Source organism: Candida margitis, assembly GCF_024628925.1.
Source record: "Candida margitis strain CBS 14175 chromosome Unknown scaffold39, whole genome shotgun sequence".
NCBI classification, from domain to species: Eukaryota; Fungi; Ascomycota; class Pichiomycetes; order Serinales; family Debaryomycetaceae; genus Lodderomyces; species Lodderomyces margitis.
Window position 1 is genome coordinate 1 of NW_026261915.1, and position 11,575 is coordinate 11,575.

The window sequence follows — 11,575 nt, forward strand, 5'->3', positions numbered from 1 at the left end:
CGTTTCCGTTAAGGAAATCAGAAGAGGTAACGTCTGTGGTGACTCCAAGAACGACCCACCAAAAGGATGTGACTCTTTTACGGCTCAAGTCATTGTTTTGAACCACCCAGGTCAAATCTCAGCTGGTTACTCTCCAGTCTTGGATTGTCACACTGCCCACATTGCTTGTAAATTCGACACCTTGATTGAAAAGATTGATAGAAGAACCGGTAAGAAATTGGAAGAAGAACCAAAATTCGTCAAGTCCGGTGACGCTGCTATCGTCAAGATGGTCCCAACCAAGCCAATGTGTGTTGAAGCTTTCACTGACTACCCACCANCGCTAAGAAATAAACGGATTAGATATTTTACTTTATATTTATCGAATTACGTTTTTTCTGCTTTGTAGCTTAGTGTTTATTGTGAAGTAGTGGAAGAAAAATATATAAATTTTTCTAGAAAATATTTCGTTGTAGAATTAGAGAGAGGGGAGATATGTACTGTGATGATACCTTTCATTAACTTATTAATAAATTTACCTAACTTGAACGTATGTCTAGTTTATCTAAATCAGTACCGCTTGAAATCCTTTACCGCTAATTACTCCCATGTAGTCGCCTGAGTTTTGTCTCCAACAAATACTATTAACTTCCAAATCTTCTTCATATGCCAAAACGGGCACATCAATGATATTGCTACCATTATGACCATTACTATTATTATTATTATTATTGCCACCTCCACCGCCACTAGCAGCCGAACCGATTGAATCGGGAGCACTATGATTTGTATTTCCATTAGTGCCACCACCATTGGATAAGCTGGTGCTTGAGCTATAGTTGGACCCCATGGTGGGCCCCAAGTTGTTCAAGTCCCATACCAATGCTTGACAATCATCGCCACCACTGAGTAAGTAATTGGATGTCGGATGCCACTGAATCAGATTGATTGATGCGGAAATAGCTGATGATGTAGATGCGTCAATAGTTGCCATGGGAAGACCTGGCATGCGCATATCGATGATGATGATCTGACTAGAGTTGACGCCAAATGTAGCAAGATGATGCTGATCAACGTTTGAAGTGGAAAGACGAAGCAATGCTTTGGAGTTGTAGTTTGCCGAATGCGATGGTGTGGGAAGCTGTCCTGAGGGTACACCAGAAGAAGAAGAAGTAGAAGAAGCCAATGATGTATGATTTCTCCTCGTTGTTGGAGATGGAGAGGGCGGAGGTTCATAAATGATGGTTGAATGTTCCAAGGAACGTAGATCAAACACTCGCATCGATCCATCATTCCCCACCGATGCAAATACATTTGTTGATTTGTGAATGAATTTTACATCAAACACTTCCGAATCATGGGCAATTAATTGAGTTTTAACAGTTGCGGATTCACTAAAGTCGTCATGAGGATGGGATCGATTGAGATCCCATACGGTACATGTGGTATCAACACTAGACGTGATGAGTATGTTTGTGTCAGTGGAATTCCAGTCAAATGAAGTAACTGGTGGTGAAGTGTTGATCTTATCCTTGCCATCAGCTGCTACTGCGCTACTGCCGGTGCTTGTGGAATTGTTTGCCAATACATGAGTTTGTACCAAATTATGATTACCATCTACCAGATCGTTGACTTTGTACAATCTCAACACATCACTTGAAGCAGCAAGGCGCTGAACACCATTGCTTCCTTGCAACAACGATGGATCCCATTTGACTTGGGTGATTGGATAGTTTAAATTGGTGTCGGCCACTTTTTCAAATATGAAACCCCCTTCATCACCGTCATTCATGTCGTCTCGATACCCTTGAATTGAGTTGCCATAGGCGTCTATCACTGGTGGCGCAAACTCATATTCGTAGCTTCTGCCATAGACAATCTCCAACTTGTTGACGAATCCCTCTTTGTAGGACCCCAAAGCTATACAATCCAATGCATTGTTATTTATCGTTGTCCAGTCACATGCAAAAAGAGGGTTTTCACTAAAATAGTACGAGCCGCGTACAACTGGCGAGACGCCCACAGCCGGCTGATTCATTGGTGCCATGTTTCTGGTGGTGTATGACGCCTTTGGGTTGGGTAAGTTTGACATACCTAGAACATTCGCAGTAGCATTTGACGCTGGCAAAGATGACGGCAATGCAACAGAAGGGTTAAAAGGTATGGCCGCAGTAGATGGTGACATTGACCCTTGTATGGGACTCCTTCCTGTTGGTGTTAATTGAAGTGATTGGTCAAATGGCTGAAAGGTTGACCTGTGTTGTAAATAGGGCAGTTTTTGGAGTTGCTGCTGCTGCTGCTGTTGTTGTTGTTGTTGTTGAGGTAGCCGTGACATACCTGTGGCCGTTGAGATATTTGTTGGTGGTGCTGCAAATGATGAAACGTTTGTATTGAGTGTTGATGACGATGCGGTTGACCTATTAATAGGAACATTTGGGTGGTACGGGGCATTGGGTGGAATAGCTGGCGAATTGCGGCCATTGCTAGCGCCTCCACCAGTTGCTGAATCTGTAGCACTGATGTTTCCCATCGAACTCCTCTTTCTATGATGTGATCTGTCCATTAACTTCTTTATCTGGAATACTCTCTTCCGGCTTTTTGCTTAATGCGTGTGAGTTGTGTCGATCCTTTGCTTATGATTAATAGATTCAATCTTTCTCTTCTTCTTTTCTTGTCACTCTATGGAGATATGGTATATTATGCTGACTTTATCTAGTGTGTGTAATCAACGACATCTGGTTTAGAAATTGCCAACATGCAGCAAAACGCAACTTTATCCAAAAACGTAAGGCTGAAGGACAAAAAAACACAGGGGAGTAACAACAATTAATTTACTCTTGGGTCTGTATGAAAAAAAAAGAATCGCTTGCAGTTGTGAAGAACGATTGATGTATATGTTATCTGTTTGAAAAAACCTTGTTCTATTCGCTGTTGAGGGTTGCTCAGTCTTGAATGCAATAGTTTGAAAAGTGATTTTAGTTTATTGTTTTATTGAGAAAAAGAAAATTTGGAGAAAAGGATCTCTCTCTCTTTTTTTTTTTTGATTCTTTGTACACTACATGCACCACAAACACCACAAACACCACAAAAGAAAATATTTGTATCCTTAGGTTACTTTGAGTATCAGTCAGTACACAAGAGGCTTCGAGATATTCAATAACAGACCCGGACTTATTGTTTAACATGGTGACAGTAGATACTGCCCGAGCCTGCTGGAATCTAAGTCTTTTACAAAGTACTAAGAAATAAATGCAAAAATATTACGATTGCAAAATCGAATGGTGAGTTGCAAAACCATATTGCCAAGAGTAAAATATTCTTAAATACTAGTAGAAAATCTTTCTGATTAAGAGGGACTGAGGACTTGCCACCAACCCCTTAATAATTGAAGGTAGCTTAGTAAATCACAGTCGTTGATAGTTTACACCGTCAGAACTACTTGATCGAGTTTAATACTTATTAAATAGTAAATGTCATTATCGATTAAAACTGATACATGGCAATCACATGCGAACAAACCAATCTCTCAGCACTGAAACTAAACTTTTGAGCTCTCTGCAATGTAATAATCGACGCAACTGGTTGCATTAGCTGGTTTAAAAAAGAATCTCTAAGATTATACGCTTTCTTCAAAGTAACACCTTTATTGGAATATAAATATAGAAATGAAATCACCTTTATGAGGCATATATTTAAAACATGGACTATTCTACAAGACTTTTCAAAAGAATTGGGGGACGGGGGATCATCGCCATGTATTACAAGCGGATTGAATCTGTTGTCTAACCTTCAGCAAGTTCTTCAACCGAAGGACAGGTGCAGATCAAATTCAAATCACCATAGGTGTCATCCAATCTAGAAACAGTAGGCCAGCACTTGTTCTCCTTCAAGAACTCCAAAGGATAAGCAGCTTGCTCTCTAGTATATCCTCTAGTGTCCCAGTCGGTAGAAGATATAATATCTTGCTGTGAGTGTGGAGCATTCTTTAATACATTTCCCAATGGGTCTCCCTTGATATAAGCATCAATCTCACGACGAATCGAAATGAATGATTCGATAAATCTATCCAACTCTTCCAAATTTTCTGATTCAGTTGGCTCAATCATCAAAGTACCAGCAACAGGGAACGACATTGTTGGGGCATGGAATCCGTAATCCTGTAATCTCTTGGCGACATCAATAGCTTCAACACCACCCTTTTGGAACTCACGCAAGTCCAAGATGAATTCGTGGGCACAATGTCTCAAACCAGCGTTGGTTGATGCGCGATGGTCGATGAAAAGAATCTTGTAGTGTGGTTCCAACTGAGATAAGATGTAGTTGGCGTTCAACATGGCGATAGTCGAGGCGTATGGTAATGCATCAGCACCCAACATCTTTATGTATGAATATGAAACAGGGATAACAGAAGCACTTCCATATGGGGCCGAATTGACGGATTTTATACTTTCATTGGTTGAATGAGGAGTTTCGACAAAATGATGCTTTGGCAAAAATGGCGTCAAATGCTTTTTGACACATACTGGAGCTTGACCTGGTCCACCACCACCATGACTCAATGCAAAAGTCTTGTGAATGTTCAAATGGCATACGTCGGCACCCAAGTCACCTGGAGATGTTAACCCAACTTGTGCGTTCATATTGGCACCATCCAAGTAAACCAATCCACCATTTTGGTGAACAACATCAATAGCTTCTTTGACACCAGGTTCGAATAACCCATAGGTAGAAGGGTAAGTGATCATGATGGAACACAAATTAGCAGCATGCTTTGTAGCTTTTTCTTTCAAATCATCCAAATCAATAGAACCATTGTCCAAACATTTGACAGGAACAACTTTCAATCCACACATTGCTGCTGAGGCTGGATTAGTACCATGGGCAGAGACAGGAATAAGACAAATGTTTCTTTGTTCATATTCACCCTTTGACTTGTGGTATTGTCTAATCAATGACAACCCAGTGTATTCACCTTGAGCACCAGAGTTTGGCATTGATGTAGTAGCATCAAACCCAGTTATATCATTAAGATCTTTTTCAAATTCGTCAATTAATTGCCTGTAACCTTGGGCTTGATCAAGGGGGACAAATGGGTGGATGGAGTTGAAGCCTGGGATTGACAAGGATTGCATTTCAACAGTGGCATTCAATTTCATTGTACAAGAACCTAACGGGATCATTGAATTAGCTAAAGATAAGTCCTTTGATTGCAAATGATGCAAATATCTCAACATTGATGTTTCTGAGTGATGAGTGTTGAATACTTCGTGCAGTAAAATGTCATCAGTTCTCAACAACTCTTGTGGGAAAGAAGGCAATTCATTCGAAGGCTCGATAACTTCTCCTGTGAATAACTCAATCAAGTTGATTAAATCTTGCTTCTCGACAGTTTCGTCCAATTGCAATGATACTGTTGAATCATCCACCTTGAACAAGTTAATTCCATATTTCTCCAAAGCGTTTTTTAAAACTTTATCAGCAGAGACTCCACTTAATCTAACTGTCAAAGTGTCAAACCACTTATCATTGACAATTTCGTGCTTCTTTTGGATTTCCTTTGCAAGCAAAGTAGTAAATCCATAAACTCTTTTGGCAATGTTTTTCAATCCCTCAGGGCCATGGTAAACAGCATAGTTTGCAGATATATTGGCCAACAATGCTTGAGCTGTACATATATTTGAAGTTGCTTTCTCTCTCTTGATATGTTGCTCTCTGGTTTGCAAAGCTAATCTCAAAGCTGGTTTGCCCAACCTATCTTTTGAAACCCCTACAATTCTTCCAGGTATCTTTCTAGCATACTTTTGTGATGTTGCAAAGAATGCAGCATGCGGACCACCATACCCAAATGGCACGCCAAATCTTTGTGAAGTTCCCAACGCAATATCAGCACCAAACTCACTTGGAGGTTTGAGCAAGGTCAATGCTAACAAGTCTGTAGCAACGGCAAAAATGGCTTTGTTTTGGTGCAAAAGTTCGCCAATTTGAGAATAGTTGTGAATTGAACCATTCGTAGTTGGATATTGTACAAGAGCCCCACATACATCCTTGATTATCTTGGACAATTCTTGGAAACCTTCTTCAGTGGCCAAGTTCAACTCCCTAATCTCGACATTGATGTTGTCAGCTCTTGATTTAATCACTTCAATAGTTTGTGGGTGCAACTCTGAATCAACAACATAGACCTTTTTCTTGTTTTTGGAGTGATGGAAAGACAAACTCATTGCTTCACCAGCAGCAGTACCTTCATCCAATAAAGATGCATTTGCCATGTCTAAACCGGTCAATGATGTGATCATAGTCTGATAGTTCAACAAACTTTGCAATCTGCCTTGAGAAATTTCTGGTTGATAGGGTGTGTATGAAGTGTACCATTCTGGCAGTTCCAACAAATTCCTTTGAATCACAGGAGGCAAGATCGTACCAGCATAACCCTTACCAATGAAGGACTTGTAAATCTTGTTTTTACCAGCAATTTCATGGAGATGTCTCAACATTTCTTGCTCCGTGAATCCCTGATTTGGTTGAATTTGCAACTTACGTTTGATCAAAACATGTTCTGGCACTGCATTGGATAAAAACTCATCCAAATTAGAATAGCCGAGAGCTTGCAACATCTTGTCAACATTTCTTGGTGTTGGGCCTATGTGCCTCCTAGCAAACGTATCTAAGTTGGCTAACGAAACCTTTTCAGCGTTGGGGTTGTACACCTTGGCATAATTCTCCGACGATGTATTTGCGGTAGCCAAAAATCTAGAAAACGTGGGTGTGACGCGACTTATTGATGATATTGTTGGCCTAGTGGAAAGTCTATTAGTGGAAGATCGAAGCAACGATCTGGTGGTTCTAATCATTTTCTGATTGATTTCTGCAACGTAAATGTAAAGAAAGCAAAGAAAATTCGTTAAAGAAGGAAGAATGGTAAGAAAAGTGATAGAAAATGATTCGAAAAGTTTTTCAAACTATTAAATACAGAGAGATGGCATCGAAGTTTAGAGAGAGATTGTACCAAGGCGTAAGAAGACCCACCTGATAAAAAAAGAAACAATGCCGATAAAACAGAAGAACTTTTTACACAAAACCTGAAAAAATTGTATGTGAAGGAGTCACAGACGCGCCAGAGTCAAAGCATAATACTGAGATTTTAGATTATTATGCAACGTCTAGCTCATATTGGTAACGACTGGGTTGTAAGAAGTGCCATGTACTCAAGTGTCAAAATTGATTGATTCAGGTTGGACATAATTCCATAGACATGGTTTAATACTAGATAAGTAGCTAAGTCTGATATATGTGACAATCTTGCAGTTTTGGACCTTTTGTCGGGGGGGGGGGGGGGGGGNTCAAAAATATTCATCTGATTGTTTTCAAAATGGGATTATAATTCCGATACGTTTTTTGTATTGTTGGTCCCGATTTTCAAATTAGTTTGACTCCTTCATCCAGTTTCACCCGTTTTTAGACCGAGGTTGCGAAGAAAAGAAAAACTAAAAATTGAATTTTGACTCTTGTGAAACAGAAAAAATTACCCCGGATTATTACGAAACATAGCGCCACCTCTATAAGCAATTCGTGTCCATCAAAGGTAGAGAAAGAAATAAGCAGTATTTTTATAACCATAACCTAAACTCGTCCCAAGCGAAATCTATTCAACTAATAAAAAACATACAAACAATAACAAGTCTTGTACCCTTTAAACTACTTCATTGTCTCGAAACGCTTTACTAGGCCTTTTTCTTATCGAAATGCTCATACACGATATCCTTATAGTTGGGAAAATGAGTAATGTACCAATAATACAACTGTGACCAACCAAATGCCGTTGCATTTTCCTTTTCATCACTGTACCATGATACACAACCACCAAACTTGGTACCAAACACACTCTTGCTCAACTCCTCTTGGATATCCTTGTGCCATTTGTCGTAGGCTTCGGGCTTTACAACGACTGACTTCTCTTTACCTTCAATCACAGGCTTGGCCAATTTCACGTAGTAATCGATACCATTTTCTAAAGCCATGACGACGGATGCATGGCCAGTTGCCGAGTTTGGACCACCGATAATAAATGCGTTTGGCACATGCTTCATCAAAACAGTACGATATGCACTAATACCTTCCTTGGTCCACATTTCTTGACCACTATAGCCCTTTTTGGTGAAAATAGGAAGTTGAAACGATTTCTTAAGATCATACCCGGTGCAGGCGACAATAATATCAGCCTTGACAAATTCATCATTGTCTAAAATTATTCCGTCTTCAACGACTCTCTTAATGCCGGAGTTTGTGAGTGAAATCCTTGGGTCATTTAATGCTGGCACGTATTGGTAATCAAAAATCAACCGCTTGCACCCAATCTTGTAATCTGGAATCACCAAATCCCAGTATTTTTTAGGGGTATACTTTTTCATGTATCTGACTGATACAGCTGTATTAATTCGACGGACCAATCTTGATACAATGCCATCACCTTTGTATAAAGGAAATCTCAATTCGGCAATAAGAACGACAAGCCATCTGACAAGAGCCAACCCATAAATATTGAAACTAAGCAAACGATAAAGATACATCAAAGCTTTTGGGACTGGTGGCATAATGTAGTGCTTTGATCGGGCAATCTGTGTAATAGAACCAACACTGTACTGTGGGTCATTTAACAATGCTGGCACAATTTGATTAGCTGAACATCCATTACCAACAACAACCACGTTCTTGCCTTTGAAGTCAACTGAGTGGTCCCATAATGCTGAGTGTATGTAGCTCCCCTTGAAGTTTTCGAGACCTGGTGCTTTCAATTGGTTTGGATGCACTAATCCACCTGAACATGTCAATGCAACATGTGCTGTGTGTTCAAGCTTCTGGCCTGTTTTGACATCATGAGCGTATAAAGTCCACATTGCTGTATCCTCGTTATAAACACACTTGTCGATGGAAGTTTGAAAACGTGTTTTGTCTCTCAACTTATATTTCTCAGCAACTCTCAAAATGTACTCTTCCATTTCGTATTGTGGTGGTTGAACTCTAGTCCAGTTGGAAGTTAAAGCAAATGAGTAGGAATACCAAATAGCTGGGATATCAGAAGCACATCCTGGGTAGGTATTGGCGTACCATGTTCCTCCAAAATTATCGTGTCTTTCGAATATTTGCACATTTGGCTCCTTCAAATCTTCCATGGTCTTGATTGCTGCTCCAATTCCTCCAAAACCTGCACCAATGATGGCTACCCTCGACGATGTGTAAATAGTTGGTAATTTGTCACTGACATTCTTTTGTGCTGAATGTTCAGGACCTAATACAGCGTTACTGTCCTCATACTTGATTCTAAACTTGGATGGATTCTTGTGAGACTCTTTAGTCAATGTGATAGAAGACATCTTTTGGTTTGGTGGTATTGCTTAGTGGTTGAAAATATTTTGATCTTTGTAATGGGCTTTTATAAATCAGGCAATAGCTTTGCACATATTAAATATGAAGTTGGGGTTCAAGGTGGGGATGTTCTAAATTTCATAGTTAACAATGCTAGAAATAATCACAAGAAAAACGGAATTTACAGGCTTTAACATTTTAAGTCCGCACTAAATTGAATTAATAACACTCGCCTTGCAGATAATGGATCTTTACTATTGAGGTTCTGATATAAGAGAGATGGGCTGATCAATGATGCAGAAGATGGAAACTTATCTTAAATAATTACGTGAATGTAAACTACAAACTATGTCTCGTCGCATGATTCATTAAATGTTGTATTACATTAGACGACTACTGTCGGTGTACCTGTTACACAATAGATATGATGCTACCAATTGGTTAACTACCTGCTAAATTTACCATTCACGGAAACATGTTACAATTTAACCTTGCTAGGACGGTGATTAAGCTGTTGCTTGTTGCTGTTTTAGGTGGCTTTGTGAGGTTTGGAAAACTACATAAGTAGCTCAATCAGCATATTTCATAGACTTTTATAGTTAGTTTGAAATCCTAATTTTATTCTTCATTAGAAAAGTAACCTTTAAATTAAGTAAATTGCTATTTAATTATTACACCCGGGATAGAACAACTCAGTCACTAACATGTTGGAGCTAACACCCCTTTCTAATGAGGTGGAAGTGTACCATGATTCCTTTATTGACTAACTGAGCTGACCTACAGCTAAAGCATTTGATATGCTTTAGTGTATCTGAGCTTTTATTATCCTTTACAAGATTAAACAGCAAATGCTTCCCTCAAATAATGACTCTGTGGCTAGTGAAGCTACAGGATTACATAATTTCCAAAGTCAGATATTACCTTCGCAATTTGGCATACCTTATGTTTAAGAAAGGGACACAAAGTCTTAATTTCTCTCCACGTATTTTACGAATGGGCCGGGGTCCGCATACAACAACTTTCATGAGCGCGCTAGATCTGATTTAGCTACTCCATGTGGACTATTCTGCCTAGTTGATTTGTGGAGGTTTAAAGGTTGCTACTTTACCACAAGATTGTGGTTGCAAATATTTAAGAAAATCAAAGAAGCATCGATTAGTAGTTCTTGTCTCAGTTTTAACAAATACGAAGGGGTGCAATCTTTGAGATACTAAAGCAGCAGATAAGTCTCATTGTGGGGATACAGAACTGCGTGCAACAGGAGACTCACTTTTCACCCTTTGTACAATCTCCGTTTTCATAGCCAACTACAAGTGACTTTGTTGCTTTATTTTTATTCCGCCTTTCAATTCAACTGTTGTCACTCTGTTGTATTTCTTATCATATTTGATTACATTAGTTTCAGTTATTATAACAGTAAAAGTCAGTTTATTCTAAGTCACCTAGATTTACGTCGACACAATGTGATCTAGGATATCGTTTGGAGCTTGGCTCGTAGAATAGTTTATCCGACATTGCGTGGCATAAACAGTTTCAACTGTTTCATACACTTTGTCTTAATGTAAAAATATTTTGAGTTGTAGATCCGTAAATCCATAATCTTAGCTTTTGCTTATGCATGTGTGTGTATCCCCTTAGATTATGGATTTTCGGGTTTTAAAGGTTTTATTTTTTTGTTTCAATTGACTAACTAAGACTCTTCCGTTATCCGTATCCTAAAAGGGAAATTTTGCGGATAAACAATAAGTATGTTATAAAAATAAACGATTTTGTGTACTATTACTTTAAAAGAAAGAAAAAGGAACTGGTCCTTCTTCTTAATTTGGAAGTGAACATTTCATTAATCCCGGGGGAAGTACTACTCATAAGCTGATAATAATTAGTGGCGGAAAAATAGTGCGATGCGTGTCTACATGATAACAGGTTTGCAGAAGGTAGGGTCTACGTTATGCTTCATAACCACTTGTTCCTCATTAGTGCCCCACCTTCTTTCGGTTGTTAGCTCAAAAAAACGGTGCATAAGTCCCCAATCTCTATTTTAACAAACAGGCTACAGCAACATCTTGTAGAGATGGTGTGTCTTGCCTACATAGGATGAAGTAACAAGCTAATGTAAATGTTTAATGTAACAGGCTTGGTTGACTGAAGATATTTCCATCATATAGTACTACTAATATTATTACTACCCGTTCCCCGCAAATCCTTCGATGCAAGAAAAAAAAGGAATTAAAAT

General features: G+C 39.1%; 4 protein-coding genes across 4 annotated transcripts; 1 reads left to right on the forward strand and 3 right to left on the reverse strand. All coding sequences in view use genetic code 12, as the record gives it.

The window, feature by feature from the left end:
* On the forward strand, positions 1-388 carry TEF2 (translation elongation factor EF-1 alpha; the record flags this gene model as incomplete). Its single annotated transcript, XM_051817684.1, has 1 exon — positions 1-388. A coding segment is annotated over one exon (388 nt), but the record flags the coding sequence as incomplete, so codon positions are not given.
* Positions 389-544: 156 nt separating this feature from the next.
* CANMA_005315 (uncharacterized protein) lies at positions 545-2,509 on the reverse strand (the record flags this gene model as incomplete). Its single annotated transcript, XM_051817685.1, has 1 exon — positions 545-2,509. One exon carries the CDS (start codon positions 2,507-2,509, stop codon positions 545-547), a length of 1,965 nt encoding a protein of 654 aa, XP_051669048.1.
* A 1,252-nt stretch (positions 2,510-3,761) lies between these two features.
* On the reverse strand, positions 3,762-6,830 carry GCV2 (glycine decarboxylase subunit P; the record flags this gene model as incomplete). The annotated part of the gene is made up of 1 exon (XM_051817686.1): positions 3,762-6,830. One exon carries the CDS (start codon positions 6,828-6,830, stop codon positions 3,762-3,764), a length of 3,069 nt encoding a protein of 1,022 aa, XP_051669049.1.
* Positions 6,831-7,700: 870 nt separating this feature from the next.
* CANMA_005317 (flavin-containing monooxygenase) lies at positions 7,701-9,350 on the reverse strand (the record flags this gene model as incomplete). The annotated part of the gene is made up of 1 exon (XM_051817687.1): positions 7,701-9,350. The coding sequence occupies one exon, from the start codon at positions 9,348-9,350 to the stop codon at positions 7,701-7,703; it is 1,650 nt and encodes a 549-aa protein (XP_051669050.1).
* Between the last annotated feature and the right edge of the window lie 2,225 nt (positions 9,351-11,575).